The 17,359-nt window shown below is 39.3% G+C and overlaps 1 protein-coding gene across 13 annotated transcripts in view; it reads right to left on the minus strand.

Moving 5' to 3' along the window:
- Positions 1–17,359, minus strand: part of SFI1 (SFI1 centrin binding protein) — a 94,891-nt gene that overhangs the window by 54,136 nt on the left and 23,396 nt on the right. For 11 of the 13 annotated variants that reach the window (XR_007514846.1, XR_007514847.1, XM_049865330.1 and 8 more), the window contains 3 exons: positions 16,063–16,134; positions 2,701–2,811; positions 819–913 (listed from right to left, as the gene is read on the minus strand). The exons of 1 other annotated variant lie outside the window; for it this stretch is intronic. Coding sequence is in view for 10 of the 12 variants with exons in the window: in XM_049865330.1 (XP_049721287.1) it covers positions 819–913; positions 2,701–2,811; positions 16,063–16,134 (278 nt within the window). In the remaining 2 variants the exon portion in view is untranslated. The remainder of the gene's footprint in view (positions 1–818; positions 914–2,700; positions 2,812–16,062; positions 16,135–17,359) is intronic. One more of the 13 variants, XM_049865336.1, reaches the window with a different exon arrangement.

Raw genomic sequence — 17,359 nt, forward strand, 5'->3', positions numbered from 1 at the left:
TGTTTGAGGTGCCTGTAGGACATTCATGTGGAATGTCCATGAAACAGCTGGTAATGCCAGCTGCATGTTCATTTTGAAACTTGGTGTTTTTTCCCTTCGATTCCCCATAGAGGTTTCTGGCTCAACTCACAGAGAAACCAGACACTGACCAGAGCAAAGATCAGAGTGAAACTGGCCACAGCATCACTGGGGGCAACCTGGGCCAAACAGCTCAGAAGCGGACACTGCAGCAATGCTCCACAGTCTAACTCCAGTTTGCCACATGGTAGCAAGATAAATGGCAGTGCAACACCTGCCCAAGAGCAAAGATGAGAAGGCAGAAGGGGCAGGAAAACCAGAACGCAAACAGGGAATGCGGAATGGAAAGGCGGAAAGTGCTGACGCATTGCAGGGATTGCAACCAATGTCACTTAACAATTTGTACATAAGTTTTTAAACGACAAAGTAATTTCCTCTGTAAACTTTCACCTAAAGCACAGAAAAATGTTTAAAAAGATAGATGCAGCACCAGGTGCCAGGGGAGAAACCCAGCCAGCTCACTGCACCTCCAGGGCAGGAACAGACAGTTCGTGTAAATGGTGATTAGATGAGTTTAAGTGCCAGCACCATGACATATGGAGAAAACAACAGAGATGTGACCACACAGGAGTCCCCACTCAGAGAATCATGATGCATTCCGGAAAATATGAAAGGGGACCAAACAAATCTTCCCTTAGGTCTAGAGTTACTCTCTCTGAGACAATGCGCTTGTCCTTCTCAAGGGCTTCTGCAAAAGTACATTTGGGCACCTTCTCTAGAGGGGGACGTCTTTTTCTCACCATAATCCTCAGCTCTCATGTACTTGTTCCTCATCTCCTGCCGCTGATGCACGTAGGTCTTCCAGGTCTGGAACATCAAACTGTACAAGTAGTATCTGAGGAACCAAAAGCAATGGGTCTGTCTTTCAAACAAAACAACTTCTAATCCAACACATCCAGTCAGTTCTGCACGTAGGAGAAGTTAACATGGAAGCTTCTAACACAAAAAAGCCATTTCAGCACCCTAAGCTAAAATTGCATTTCCTACAATCACGGTGAAACCTATTCTCCTAGACAGTCATTTTCCGTATCTTAAAGTGTCACTGAGAAAGAAAAGGCTCCACTTCTCTAAGAATAACCTCACCTTCAGCATCCACAAAGCCATGACATTTGGAATAACACTTTAATCACTCCAGTCATCCATATCATATAAAATGTGACTTCTCGTTTGTGCTCGAACACGGTCAAAGACACTTGCTGGAACTTTATTTTTCTTTTCCTTCTTGGTACACACACCATACACATTAAGACCTTCGCTCCTTATTTTCAGTACCCCACTTTCTAAGACTTTTATTTCATACTCTATCAGCTTAATAAAACTGTCTAATGCTTCTACGAGAACAGTAGTGGTTCAGTGGTAGAATATTTGCCTTCCCTGCAGGACCCAGTTTCAATTCCTGGCCAATGGACCTCATGGACAGTCATCACCTCTCTTGTCAGTAGAGGTTTGCGTGTTGCTATGACGCTGAACAGGTTTCAGCAGAGCTTCCAAACTAAGATAGACTAAGAAGAAAGACCTGGCTATCTACTTCTGAAAAATCGGCCAATGAATACCCTATGAATCACAACAGGCCAATATGCAACCAATCATGGGGATGGTACAGTTTGTTCTGTTGTGCACGTGGTTACCATGAGTTGGGTGCCAACTCAACAGAAGCTAACTAACATCAACAACAACACTTCTATACTTTATCTGAAATATCCAGAATTCCTACTCCCAAGTCAACCTAAATAGAAAAGTGGCTATAAACGAGAGTTAACACCATTTTAAAGATACAATACATAAAATATTAAGTCAATTAAATAAAGATATTAAGAATATGCTTGTAAGTTAAACAAAAAAAAGGCCTAAAAACATATATTTCAAATAATTCCTAATTTTTACTTTTTCTCCACTTATATGGGGCAGTTCTACTCTGTCCTATACGGTCGCTATGAGTCGGAATCGACTTGACGGCACTGGGTTATCCTTGGCAACACAAATATCAAGGACCAGGGGATTTCTCTATTTCCTTAATGCACTATGTTGCTCATGTATTTTCTTCCATAATCAGCATAAATTAAAACTTATTATCTGAAAAAAAAGAATACTCTCAAAATTAAAAATTATATAAAAATGAGAGTTAGTAAGAAATCCCATTCAAATCATTAGCAAAATAAACAGAAAAGGGTTACCTGATTTGAGGGGTGTCTCTGAGTATGTGTGCATGCACAAACGCATACACACATACTTAGGTTTAATTTAGGACTTTGATTGTGCTTATTCAGAAAAGGATTTGAAGCAAGGCAAGAAATGATTCAAAACTTTGCTCCTTTTGACAAGAAATATGACGAACCAAAAAAAAAAAAAAACCCTTTGCCATCGAGTTGATTCCAACTCATAGCAACACTACAGGATAGAGTAGAACTGCCCTATAGGGTTTCCAAGGCTGTAAATCTTTTTGGAACTAGACTGCCGTATCTTTCTCCCACAGAGCAACTGGTTAAGTTCAAACCACTGACCTTTCAGTTAGCAGACGCGTGTTTAACCACTGCGCCATCAGGGGTATTATAAAAACATGACAAAAGGAATTATTTGATAATGTGTACAGTAAAATTTAAGTAATGTAACATGAGATCTGACCTGTAGTGACAGTCAGCTCGAACACAGAGTTTCCACTCTCGATGAGAAATCCACCACTCTTCTTTCCATTCTCTGAAGACCTTTCGTAGTACTTGCTGCTCACAGTAAAATCTAGTGCAATTGAGAAAAAGCTCAGAGAGATGTCCATGATAATGCTGGAGCTGACATTTATTCTAAAAGCTGTTTTATACTGCCATTGCCTTTCACAGAAAAAATGTGACTCATTATTTGATAATACCAAAACAGATTAAAAACAGATATATTAACTTCAAGTCAAAGCCTTAGAGCTACTTACACTAGCAATGAGGTTATTAAAAGTTTACACTTTAGAGCATAGGCCTGGTGAAGTGGGGATGAAGTGCCCTAGCACATAGCCTATCTTCGAAGATTGGAAGAGGTGTTTTTTGTTTTGAGACTTTAGTGAACACACATGTCAAGTAACCCAGTCTCTGCAAAAATAGTTTGGAAAAGTCACTAAGCCAATGGACTGTTACAGCCTTCAACAATTAAAAAAGGGAGAGAAAAGCCAACAAGCCCTAAGGAAGGAGGAGAATCTGATTTCCAGAGTTACCACATTATATTACTCAAATGCCATGTTCAAAAATAAACAAAATTAAAAAAATCAGAAAGCGCACAAAGAAACAGGGAAGGATGGCCTATTCGAAGGAACAAAATGACAGAAACCACCCGAGAAGCCAGAACGCCAGACTTGCTAGATAAAGACTTTAAAATAATTGTCTTAAATATGCTCAAAAAGCTAAAGGAAAACCCAAAGAACTAAAGGAAATCAGGTAAACAATCTATGAACAAAATGAGATCAATAAACAGAAACTGTAAAAAGGAACCAAACAGAAATTCTGGAGTTGAATAACCAAAATGAAAAATTCACTAGAGGGGCTCAACAGCAGATTTGAGCTGGCAGAAGAACTGGCAAACTTGAAGATAAGACAATAGAAATGATCTTGTCTGAGAAACAGAAAGAAAAAAGTAAAAGAAAAATGAACACAGACTAAGGGACTTGTGGGACAGCATCAAGTAGGCCAATGTACACATTTGGGAATCCCAAACAGAGTGTTATGGATTAAATTATGTCCCCCTAAAATGTGTTGTCAACTTGGCTAGGCCATGATTCCCCAAATTGTGTGGTTGTACACCATTTTGTCATCTGATGTGACTATCCTATGTGTTGTAATTGTAACCTCTATGATGTTAATGAGGTAGAATTAAAAACAGTTATGTTAATAAGGCAGGGCTCAATGTACAGGATTAGGTTATATTTTGAGTTAATCTCTTTTGAAATATAAGAGAAAGAAGGGAGCAGAGGGGATAGAGACCTTATACCACCAAGAAAGTAGTGCCAGGAGCACAGCGCACCCTTTAGACCCAGGGTCCCTGTGCTGAGAAGCCCCTAGGCCAGGGAGAAACCGATGACAAAAACCCTTCTCTAGAGTGGACTGAGAGAGGAAGTCTTCCGCTGGAGCTGGTGCCCTGAATTTGGACGTCTAGCCTCCTAGACTGTGTGAGAATACATTTCTGCTTGTTAAAGCCATTCATTTGTGGTATTCCTATTTAAGACAGGGAGAAAGGAGAAAAGGGCAGAAAGAACATATGAAGAAATTATGGCTGAAAACTTCCCAAACTTGGCGAAAGGCATGAATTTACACATCCAAAAAGCTCAACAAACAGGTAGGATTCACACTGAAACACTTTATAATCAAACTATCAAAAAAAAAAAAAAAGGAGAGAGAGAAAATCTTGAAAGCAGCATGCATGAAACGAATCGTAACATACAAGGGATCTCAATAACATTAAATGTTCATTTCTCCTCAGAAACCATGGAGGCCAGCAGGCAGTGGGATGACATATTTAAAGTGCTGAAGGGAAAAAACTGTAAACCAAGAATTCTGTATCCAGCAAAACCGTCATAAAAAAAATTACGGTAGAATTAAGACATTTCCAGAGAAACAAAAGCTGAAGGAGTCATTACCACCTGACCTCTCCTACAAAAAAGGGTGGTAGTTGTGCTAAATGGAGTCCCTTTAGGTTGACAGAAAGGACACAAGATAGTAACTCAAAGCTGTATGAAGAAATAAAGATCTCCAGTAAAGGTAATTTCATTGATAAACCTAATGGCCAGTTTTGATTTCTAACTCTACTTGTTATGTCCCACACGATACGAAAGACTAATGCGTTTTTAAAAATTATAAATTCATGTTATTGGGCACATAATATATAAAGATGTAATTTTTGAAAACAACATAAACAAGAACAGGGTAGAGTTGTATAGGAGCAGAACTGTATGCTATTGAAGTTCAGCTGGTATCAATTCAAACTACATTGTTAAAAATTCAGGATGTTCAGTGTAATACTCAGGATAACCACAGGAAAATATCTTAAAAATTAACACAAAAGGAAACGAGAATGAAAATGGTTCACAACAAAAAATGAAATAAACAGAAAAGGTAATATGGGAGGAAATGTGGGACAAAAAAGGTATAAGACACAAAGAAAACAAACAGCAAAGGGAGAGATGTCTTTCCTTATCAGTAATTACTATAATTTTTGTTGTTAGTTGCCATCAAGTTGATTCTGACTCATGGACACCCCGTGTGTGCAGAGTATAACTGTGCTCCATAGTGTTTTCCAGGTTGTGACCTTTCAGAAGCAGATCACCAGGCCTGTCTTCTGAGGTACCTCTGGGTGAGTTCGAACTGCTAACTTTTCAGCTACTAGTCGAGTGCTTAACCGTTTATGCCATCCAGGAATTCCAATTACTACATACACAGGGAATAATCTTCAGCCATAAAGAGAAATGATGTTTGGATACACGCAATGATGCAGATGAACCTTTAAAACATTGTGATAAGGAAAACAAATCAGACATAAAATGACAAATATTGTCTCATTTACTCGTAGTCTGTAGGCTAATGCATAGAGACAAAAGTAGATTGATGGTTTAAAAAACCTTGGGGGAGTGAGAAATGGCGAGTTATTGCTTAATGGATACTGAGTTTCTGTTTAGGGTAATGAAAAAGTTTTGTAGGTGGACTGAAAAATACTTGTACACCAATGTTCACAGCAGCATAATTCACAATAGCCAAAAGGTGAAAATAAGCCCAATGTCTATAAACGTATGAAGAAACATGTTATCCATAGAATGGAATATTATTCAGTCAAAGAGAGAAATAAGTCTGATACATGCTACAACATGGGTGAACCCTGAAAACATGCTGAGTGAAACGCCAGACACAAAAGGAAAATTATGATCCCACTTTACATGCAATATCCAGAATAGGCAAATGCATAGAGACCAGAGTTCATCAGTGGTGGTCCCTGCTTTGGCAGCACATATGCAAAGTTCATCAGTGGTTACCGGGGCAGGTGGGATGGGGTTAGTGGGCGGTTACTGCTGAGAGGTACGGGCTTTTTGTTAACGGCAATGAAAGAACTGGGAAAAGGATAGTGGTGATTGTTGCATAACTATTGCTGTTGTCGTGTGCCATCTAGCTGATTCCAAGTCACAACGACCCTACAGGACAGAACAGAACTACCCCATGGGTTACGTAGTCTGTGATCTTTATGGAAACAGATCGCCAGGTCTTTTCTCCCATGGAGCCGCTGGGGGGTTCAAAGAGCTGACCCTTCAGTTAGCAGCCAAGTAGTTAACCACTGCACCACCAGGATTCCTTTGTTGCACAACATATGTTGAATGTAATTAATGTCACTGAACTGTACACATAAAATGGTTGAAATACTGTTACATATATTCCACTACAATGAAAATTTTAAAACACACACAAAAACCTTTTAGAGGTGGATGGTGGCACGACATTGTGAATGTAAACCACGTCACTGAACTATACGCTTAAGAGTGGTTATAGTGGCAAGCTCGTGGTGCAGTGGTTAAGCGTTTGGCTGCTAATCAGAAGGTTGGCCGTTCGAATCCACCAGTCATTCCTTGGAAACCCTATGGGGCAAGTTCTACTCTCGTCCTATAGGGTCGCTATGAGTCAGAATAGACTTAACAGCAGTGGGTTTAGTTTTTTTTTTCAATTAACACTTCAGATCTCACAATTGTCTTAGTTATCCAGTGCAGCTATAACAGAAACATCATAAGTGGGTGGCTTTAACAAACAAATTTATTTTCTCACAGTTTAAGAGGCTAGAAGTCCAAATTCAGTGCGCCAGCCCTAAGAAAAGGCTTTCTCTTTGTCGGCTCTGGGGGAAGGTCCTTGTTTCTATGTTCCTTTGTGATCCTCATGTGGTTTGGCATCTATCTTCCCCCGTCTGCTTCCTGCTTGTCCTAATCTGCTCTTTTTATATCTCAAGGGTGACTGGTTTAAAACATACCCTACACTGATATGGCCTCTTACCATTGCAGAGAAAATCCATTCCCAAATGGGATTACAGCCACAGATATAACCAAAAAAAAAAAAAAACCCACTGCCATGGAGTCAATTCTGACTCATAGCGACCCTACAAGAACAGAGTAGAACTTGCCCCTACTATAGGGTTTCCAAGGAGCACCTGGTGGATTTGAACTGCCGACCTTTTCATTAGCAGCTATAGCTCTTAACCACTATGCCACCAGGGTTTCTGCCACAGATATAGGGGTTAGGATTTACAACACATTTTTTGGGAACACAATTCAATCCATAACACCAATTGAAGACATTAAGGTAAAATAAAAATCTGACTTTTCAAGAACCATAAGTGAATTGAGAATTTTATTCTCAATTTCTTGCATTCGCCAGTCTAAAAAATATTTTTAATCAGTAAAAAACAGTAGCTATATTTCTCATTTACATGGAAGATTAAAAGTTATAAGGTAAGCAAATGCCTAAATGTATTCCTAGTATTTAACAGGATTATAACGTATTAGTTTCACAGAAATCTGACCAGGGGACTTGTAACAGGAGAAAATAAAGGGGGTAGCGGGAGGTTAGTAAGAAAGAAAACAAAAGAGCAGTGACAGAGTGTTGATATTAACAACACACTGTCAAGGTGATTGATAACTCAAGAACTCTGGTCTTGTCAATCACCTTGAATTTCTTGTCATAGTTCTGGAGGGATTAATGTGTCCCTCCTTCTCATCCGCTTAAAGTTTAAAAACACTGGCTAAAAAAGCAGGGACTCAAACATACTTGTACACCAATGTTCACTGAAGCATTATTTACAACAGGCAAAAGATAAAACAACCCAAGTGTCCATCAACAGAACAATGGATAAACAAAACATGGTATATACATACAATGAAATATTATTCAGCCATTAAAATGGAAAAAAGTTCCGATACTTGCTACGACATGGATAAACTTTAAAAACATTATGCTAAGTGAAATAACCCAGACACAAAAGGACATAGTATTGATTTCATTTACATGAAATATCTAGAATAGTCAAGTGCCTAGAGACAGAAAGTGAGTTAGTTGTTACCAGAGGCTGGGGGAACCAGGTATGGGAAGTTATTGCTTAATGGGTACAGAGTTTCTGCTTGGGTGATGAAAAAGTTTTGGGAACAAATAGTGGTAACAGCTGCACAACATTGTGTAGTTAATGCCACTTAAAAATGGTAAATTTCAAGTTGTATATATTTTACCATGACAATTATTTTTTTTTTTTACACAAAACCACAGGCTAATAAACATATTCACAGGGATATTCAAAGAGATTTCTGGTTGATATCATTTTCCCTCTAGCATTCCTAAAAAGTAAGAAATAAATAATTCAATACAGAAAAAGATCCCCCCACACAATAGAAGCAAAGATGAATATGTCAATCCTTCTCCAAAATAATAAACAAATAACCTACTTGGTTTATTTAAAAAGAGATTGAAAACAACCGGCCCATCACAAGTTTCTAAGTCAATGGAAACAGTATCAGAGTTCTCAATTCTGGCAGCTGCTTGTGTTACATGCCGTCAAGTCGCTTCTGACTCATAGCAACCCTATGCACAACAGAATGGAACACTGCCTGGTCCTGAGCCATCCTCAGAATCGTTGTTATGCTTGAGCCCATTGTTGGAGCCACTGTGCCAATCCATCTCATTGAAGGTTCTCCTCTTCTTTGCTGGCCCTCTCCTTTACTAAGCATGATGTCCTTCTCCAGGGACTGATCCCTCCTCATAACATGTCCAAAGTATGTGAGACATAATCTCACCATCCTTGCTTCCAAGGAGCATTCTAGTTGTACTTCTTCCAAGACAGAGTTATCCGTTTTTTTGGCAGTCCATGGTATAGTCAACATTCTTCGCCAATACCACTATTCAAAGGTGACAATTCTTCAGTCTTCCTTATTTATTGTCCAGCTTTCACATGCCTTTGAGGTGACTGAAAACACCATGGCTTGGGTCAGGCGCACCTTAGTCTTCAAGGTGACATCTTTGCTCTTTAACAATTTAAAGAGGTCTTTTGCGACAGATATGCCCAATGCAATGCGTTGTGTGATTTTTTGACTACTGCTTCCATGGGTATTGATTCTGGATCCAAGTAAAATGAAATTCTTGACAACTTCAATCTTTTCTCCATTTATCATGACTTGCTTATTAGTCCAGTTGTGACGATTTTCATTTTATTTTGAGGTGTAATCCATACTGAAGGCTGTAGTCTTTGATCTTCATCAGTAAGTGCTTCAAGTCCTCTTCACTTTCAGAAAGGAAGGTTGTGTTATCCGCATAATGCAGGTTGCTAATGAGTCTTCCTCCAATCCTGATGCCCATTCTTCTTCATATAGTCCAGCTTCTCAGATTATGTGCTCAGCATACAGAGTGAATAGGTATGGTAAAAGGATACAACCCTGACACACACCTTTCCTGACTTTAAACCACGCAGTATCCCCTTATTCTGTTTGAACAACTGCCTATTGATCCATGCACACATTCCTCCTGAGCACAATTAAGTGTTCTGGAATTCTTATTCTTCACAAAGTTATCCATAATTTGTTATGATCCACACAGCTAAATGCCTTTGCATAGTCAATAAAACACAAATAAACATCTCTCTGGTTTTCTCTGCTTTCAGCCAGGATCCATCCGACATTAGCAGGGATATCCCTGGTTCCACGTCCTCTTCTGAATCCATCTTGAATTGAATTCTGGTAGTTTTCTGTCGATATACTGTTGCAGCTGCTTTTGAATGATCATTGGCAAAATTTTACTTGTGTGTGATATTAACAATATTGGTCAATAATTACCGCATTGGTTGGATCACCTTTCTTTGGAACAGGAATAAATATGGATCTCTTCCAGTCAGCTGGCCAGGTAGCTGTCTTCCAAATTTCTTGGCACAGACGAATGGGCACTTCCAGTGCTCCATCCATTTGTTAAAATATCTCAATTGGTACTCCATCAATTCCCGGAGCCTCTTCTTCGCCAGTTCCTTCAGTGCAGCTTGGGCTTCTTCCTTCAGGACTTCTTCCTTCCTTCTCAATCATATGATATGTCCTGAAATGGCTGAACATCAATTCTTTTTGGTGCAGTGACTCTGTGCATTCCTTCCATCTTCCTTTGATGCTTCCTGCATTGTTTAATATTTTTCCTGTAAAATACTTCAATATTGCAACTCGAGGCTTGAATTTTTTCTTCAGTTCTTTCAGCTTAGGAAATGCTAAGCGTGTTCTTCCCTTTTGGTTTTCTAATTCCAGGTCTTTGCACATTTCATTATAATACTTTACTTTGTCTTCTGGAGCTGCCCTTTGAAATCATCTGTTCAACTCTTTTACTTCATCATTTCTTCCTTTCACTTTAGCTATTTGACATTCATGAGCAAGTTTCTGAGTCTCTTCTAACAACCATTTTGTCCTTTTCTTTCTTTACTGTTTTTTAAATGACCTCTTGCTTTCTTCATGTATGATGTCGTTGATGTCATTCCACAACTCCTCTGGTCATTAGTGTTCAACATGTCAAATCTATTCTTGAGATGGTCTCTAAATTCAAGTGGTATATACTCTAGGTTGTACTTTGGCTCTTGGGGACGTGTCCTGAAGTATAATACTGTCAGTGATAGGATAATATCCACATGCCTACAAGGAAGACCAGTTAATACTAATATTATTCAAATTTATGCACCAACCACTAAGGCCAAACATGAGGTAACTGAAGATTTTTACAAACTTCTGCAGTCTGAAATTGATTCAACATGCCACCAGCATGTATTGATAATTACTGGTGACTGGAATTCGAAAGTTGGAAATGAAGAATTGGTAGTTGGAAAATATGGCCTTGGTGATAGAAACGATGCCAGAAATCCCATGATAGAATTTTTCAAGATTGACTTCTTCAGTGCCAATACCTTTTTTCAACAACATAAATGGTGACTATATACGTGGACCTCACCAGATGGAATACCCTGGAATCAAATTGACTACATCTGTAAAAGAGATGATGGAAAAGCTCGATATTATCAGTCAGGACAAGGCCAGGGGCTGACTGTGGAACAGATCAACTGGTAGGTGCTTAGAGAGCAAATATTCTCATCCTCTCCTTTTACAGTTTGAGAAATTGAGGCCTAGGGAGCCCAGAGATGTAATTATTACTAGATCAAACTAGGGACGGGGTTGGTACCAAAATTTGGGTCCCTTAAATTCCAACCCAGCGCTCTTTCCTCTATGCCCTGCTACTACCCAAGAACAAAAAAATTAAAATAAATTTTAAATGTGAAATTTTTAAAGCAGTGTGGCAGACATTGTCCACTGGGTAACCTCACACCCTTTCCCAGAGCCCTGCTTCCTTGCCAGCATCCACCACAGAAACTGGAAAGGTTTCTTTCCCAACCTCCCCTGTAGCTAATGGTAGTCACATACATTGCTCTGCCAATGAGACAGAAGTAGAATGCAAGTGGGGGCTTCTAGGAATGTTTCATTTTTCTGATTTAGGGGCAGATCAAGCTGGCATCACCCCTTTCCCTCCCTGCCAGGAGCCAGAACAGTCATCTGACACCTAGGCAGTGTAACCTCAGAGGACAAAGGTCCTAAAGAACGGTAACTAGAAAAAAACCAAAAGCCTGAGTCTTTTGATGGCATCATTGAATAACTGAATCCATACCAGTAGCTGCCAACTTCCAGGCTGCTTCTGAGAAAAAGCAAATCCCAGTTGATTTAGGCCACTGTCAGACTTTCTCTTACTTAGAGTTAAATGCATTTCTACATAACACAATCAGCATTCCCAAAGTACTCATTTTAAGTAGGTATTACTTGAAAAAAGGTTCTCAGTCAAATATACACTAAATAAAAGTAAGTAAGAAAAATATACGGGGAAGATAATGGCAGTAACACAGCTTTTCAATCTCTGAATCCCCATGAAATACAGAGAGCAACTACATAGCGTAACAAAAAACTCATGTACAAATTACAACAAAAGTAAATGGCAAGGTATCCACATGAATTCAGACCACCCACAGTCATAAGGCCTGCATGGATTAGCATTTGTGCAGGAGGAAGAAGGAGCAATGAGATGGCATTTGAGAACAGGAGAACCCCAAAATAGCCAGTAAATATTCACTGGAAAGTGCAGTGGCCCAATTTGAGAACAGCAGCTAAAGCTGGGAGCTGTTCCAGCCTCTTCAATATCACAGCTCACATAAAAATTGAAGTGGCTGAGAAGTTCAGTCCCTATAGAGGCTCAAAGCTGACCTACCAGGGCTGCCTTCTAGGACAGAGTCTCATACTAAGGAGAAACTGCTAGAAATAGAATAAAAATTGAGCAAGATAGTGACAACAGAAACAAAGGAAGAAGAAAATCCAGATCAAGTGCAGAAGGGAAATAGAACTAGGATATTTCATAGAGCAATCGGCCATATTTTTTAATGCTACACAAAAACAACACATGAGGGAACTCTAAAATTCGCAAAGTTTAACTGAATCTTGTCTCATTCTAAAACTGATTTCACATAAAAATGAGCAACAGAAAAGCATTTGAGTATTTAAAGTATTCAAGTCCTTAGACAAAGTTACTGTATGAAAAAAGAAGATGTCACACAACATCTATCTCAGATTTAGAGTTTTCTTCAGATTTTACCCTGGAAATCACAGACATCCACGTGCCCATCAACTGCTAGTTACTTTGATATATTTTTTGAGACAGGGTCATGTTCTCTATGGGTTTCCAGAGGACCAAAGCACACTGGAAACAAACAGTATTTCTACTGGAAAAGCCATTTTCAGTTAAAGTAGGTGAGGCCTTAAAGGAAAGGTCACAGTTCACTAGAATAAGATTCATGTTCTCTCATTATAACCTCACATTGAATAATTCAGCTTAAATTTATGATCTCCAGTGAAAAAGCCACAAAAGCACAACTAATTTACAGTTTTTAATGTGGAGGTGAGGTAGGGTGGCGAGAGGGTTCTGGGAGGGTGATTTTATGTGAGTGCAGAGATGATGGATTCTTTCCTAATGAGTCTCCTCAATAAGAAGCAAGCACAGTAGGAATGTGATATTACCCAACTGAGAAAAGGTACCAACTGATCTTTGAGCTCCACCTACATAATCTTATTCTTGGAAGTCTGGTCAGCCAGATTTGACCAAAGTAATCCCGACATTCAGTTTAGCTGTATTGAAAATCATTTAAATTGGCCCAAATGTAGAACAGAGATGGCCTTTTGTTATTTTTAAGAAGTTTCTTCCTATAAATTTTAAACAGTAGTATTTGATTAGGTATTTGGATTATGTTTTACAAAACCAGTAACCATATACAAGGAATCACACATTTTATTGCAGACTTGGGGAGGAGTAGTTTTTAATTGTATTATTTATTAGAATAGGAGGAGATGATAGATTAAAGAACAAATGTAAGAGATTAAAATATAGAAAAGAGCATCAGCCTTCTTATGCAAATCCTATTTGAAGGCAGCTTGATGGATCATTCTATCCAGCATACCTATTATTCTCATTTTATTTTGTAGCTTCTTCCCTCTCTGTAAATATTATTTGGCCATATAGTTTTCCAGTAAAACCCACTGCCATCGAGTCAATTCTGACTCATAGAAACCCTATAGGACAGAGTAGAACTGCCCCACAGAGTTTCCAAGGAGCACCTGGTGGACTCGAACTGCAGACCTTTTGGTTAGCAGCTGTAGCTCTTAACCACTACATCACCAGGGTTTCCAGTTTTCCAGTACTGCCCAGGAAATCTAATTTCAATATATGCACTGGGTTTTGGGTTTTTATCCTAGTTTTGTAAAAGTTTTTAAAGATCTAGATAAGTATGTACTTATTTACTAATACCTTTTTCAAACTAGATTTATGTGCAAAGGTTAAATATATATACAAAGGTTATAATAATAAATAAAGGGGGCAAAATAACATGCTTACAACGAAAGCACGTCAGAAAGATGTGCCCACAAAATAGGACAGATTCATAACCCATCATCTCAAAATGACGTAAAAGACTTTAGGAAAATAAATTTACACCTAGGCCTATCATATTAAAACGTCTGAAAACTAAGACAAAGAACGAATCTTCTAGAGAGTAACAATGAGACTAATAGCTTACAAATGGAAGCCATAAGACAATGTAATATCTTCAAAGTGCTGGGGGAAAACTGGCAACCAGACTTTGATACCCAGTGAATACAGTCTCCAAAAATGAAAGTGAAAATAAAAACATTTTTAGACAAACAAAACCTGAGAGAATGCATCACCAGCAGACCTACCCTAGAGCAAATACTCAGGTTTGTTCTACAGCAGAAGGAAAATGATCACAGATGGGAACCTGAAGGTGCAAGAAGAAACAGAGCAACAGAGAAGCTATGTGAATACACCTAAGTGAACACTGGTTATAAAAACTAAAATAATAATATTTTACAGATTTAAAAACATACATAGAATTAAAATACATTACAATAACAGCATATAAGTGGGGATGTGGGGACAGGCAGAGTTAAAGTGTTCTAAGGACCTAGCCTTGTCTGGGAAGGGGCAATTAACTAGACTCTGATAAGTTACAGATACGTATTATATTCATTAAGGCAGTCACTAAAAAAAAAAAAAGGAGTATAAAGCTAATAGAGGGGAATATAAATAAAATACTAAATTGAATAAAAGAAAAACAAGAAACATCCAGTAATGGCAAACTAGGTAATTTGGATCAACTCTCCCACAGAGAACAAGACTAACAGGACAAAATACAGGGGAAAAAAACGATCTGAAGAAACTGGAGAGCTATTAAGCAGTGGAAAAGGACAAGGTTAAGATCCAGAAGGAGGAGGAAAAGCTGAGATGTGAACTCCCTCTAACAGCCATAGCAGGGATGGGCTGGTAACACAACAGGAGCTTAACTGTTAAAAGATCCCCAGAGAGGGGATGGTGAACAGCAGTGCCCCTCACAGGTACACAAAGGGAAGATTTCAGAAGACACAGGACAAGTTTGCTTGCAAGCTAATCAACAGGCCTTGAGAGATGTCTCAGGTTAGGAAAGCCATACTACCAGGAAGTGAAACAGAAAAGGTTTCAGTAAGGGAAAAAGAGGAAAAGGAGGGGGAGAGGGGAGGGAAAGAGGACTCAAACATTTCAGTTTAAAAAAATGACTGCACTCTCAGTGGCTGTCAATTCTACCTCCAAAACATACCTCACACCTGGCCCCTTCTCTCCATCTCCACTGCCTTAACCTCTCCCCTGGACAGCTGCACTGGTCTCTTAACAGGCTTCCTGGATAGCTGTGATTCCCTCTTGCATCTACTCTCTGCACTGCAGTTGAAGCAATCTTAACTAAACAGCAGAGTGGGCAGCAGCAGCTATAGAAGTGAAGCTATGGCAGGGGATCTGAACTTTCTCCTCACTACCATTTCACTCCCCTGGTAAATGACAACTTTCTCCCCAGGCTCTGCTTAAATCAAGACGATGTGTCAGTCCCGCCAGTGCCCTGAAAGAGTTCATTTATTTCTCCTGGATAAACACTTTATTCCCCAGAGAGGACTGTAGCTATCCTGGTTTACCTTAGAATGATTCCTTCACACGCTCATTCAGTGACTGAAGATGTACCAAGTGATCTACTATGGAACCCTGGTGGCACAGTGGTTACGTGCTCAGCTGCTAACTGAAAGGTTGGTGGTTTGAAAGCACCAGCTGCTCTGCAGAAGATGTAGCAGTTTGCTTCCATAAAGATTACAGTATTGGAAACCTTCTGGGGCAGCTCTACTCCATCCTACAGGGTTGCTATGAGTTGGAATCGACTTGACAGCAATGGGTTTGGTTTAAGTTATCTTCTACATATTAGGTACCATTCCTGCCTACTGGGAGCTGGGGAAGGGCAGGGGAGGAATGTAACATGTGCCATAATAAAGATTATTTACAGTTTTGATATTAAAAATAATAATAAAAAAACCTGGAATGAACTCATCAGAAGCTTGGTATTCTGAGCTAATACTACCTGGCTTTAGAGGGGAATACTCTTCCAAAAGTCTTTCGAATCCACAAATACAAGAACTTTCTGGCCACACATCTGAAAGAAGGAAAAAGAAAGGATACATATATTTTAAAACTCCATCCAGCTTATGTCATCAGTCTTCTGGAAGAAGGAATTTTTAAGGTCCCAGAGGGAGGGAAGCTAGGATGAGTCAAAAGATGACATCATAGCTAATCTTGCGTCAAACAGAGCACAGGATGGGACACATTTGTAAAGCTAAAATAAAACAGATTATTAAAAAATATTTCCAATATCAAGTATTTTGTGAATGAAGAGACAGATTTCAGAGTCAAGAAAAGGAAGTACATGATAATGCTTTCGTTCACAGTATTCTTTCTGCCTAAAGCATCTGGCAAATGCCTACTAATCCAACAAGTCTCATCTTCAACGCTTGCTTCCATGTAAAGCCTTCCTGGACCTTTCCCAACCTAAAGAGTGAATAGCTTTGTACTCTCTGGGCATACCCCTAGTGTAACATTATGACACCATATCACAGTAAGTAGCTCGCTGGGGTATCTGTCATTCCCACCTCATTGTGGATCCCTGAGAGTAAGGACCATGTATTATAGTCTCCCCAGTACCTAGCACAGTGTCTGTTACACGAAAAAAGTTGACTTCTTGTCCAGTTAAGCTCCAGGCGCACTGTGGAACATTCTTCCTCCTGCCCTTACCTAGCTTACTTTTACATATCCTTTAGGACTCAGCTTAGGCTCTACCTCCTCCAGTAAGTGTATCCTAGCTTGGCTGCTCTTGCCACGTGTGCCTGTGGCCCCACATTCTTCTCCTCTCAGAGCACTGAGAGCACTTTATCACGGCTTGTAAAATGGTCTGCCAATTCCATCTGCTTTTAAATGTTCATGAGGTCAGGAATCAGGAACATCTAATTCACCTTGCGTGCTCAGATCTAGCACACCTAGTAGGCACCCTATGTATTTTTGTTAAATGAATAAATGGATATTTTAATATACCTAATTAACAATAATAAAAAATGACCATTTTCCTTGGAACACGTTTAACTTTTCCCGAGAGAAACTTTATAGCGTACATGTTGTGTGGCACAAATGGAGACTATGAATGAAAAGCACTCAGTGACATTATTTTAGGCCTGCTGATTCCTGAACATCTTTCTTATCTCAACATTCCACTACATAGAGCAGGCATCAAGGCCTCTTGAGATATCATTCGAGAATCATCCTCTCATTTTAACCAAAAAAGGAGAATAATGGAGAAGTCACTGCAGGCAGGTGATCACAGGTACACT

The sequence above is a fragment of the Elephas maximus genome, chromosome 22 (assembly GCF_024166365.1).
Source record: "Elephas maximus indicus isolate mEleMax1 chromosome 22, mEleMax1 primary haplotype, whole genome shotgun sequence".
Taxonomy (NCBI): domain Eukaryota; kingdom Metazoa; phylum Chordata; class Mammalia; order Proboscidea; family Elephantidae; genus Elephas; species Elephas maximus.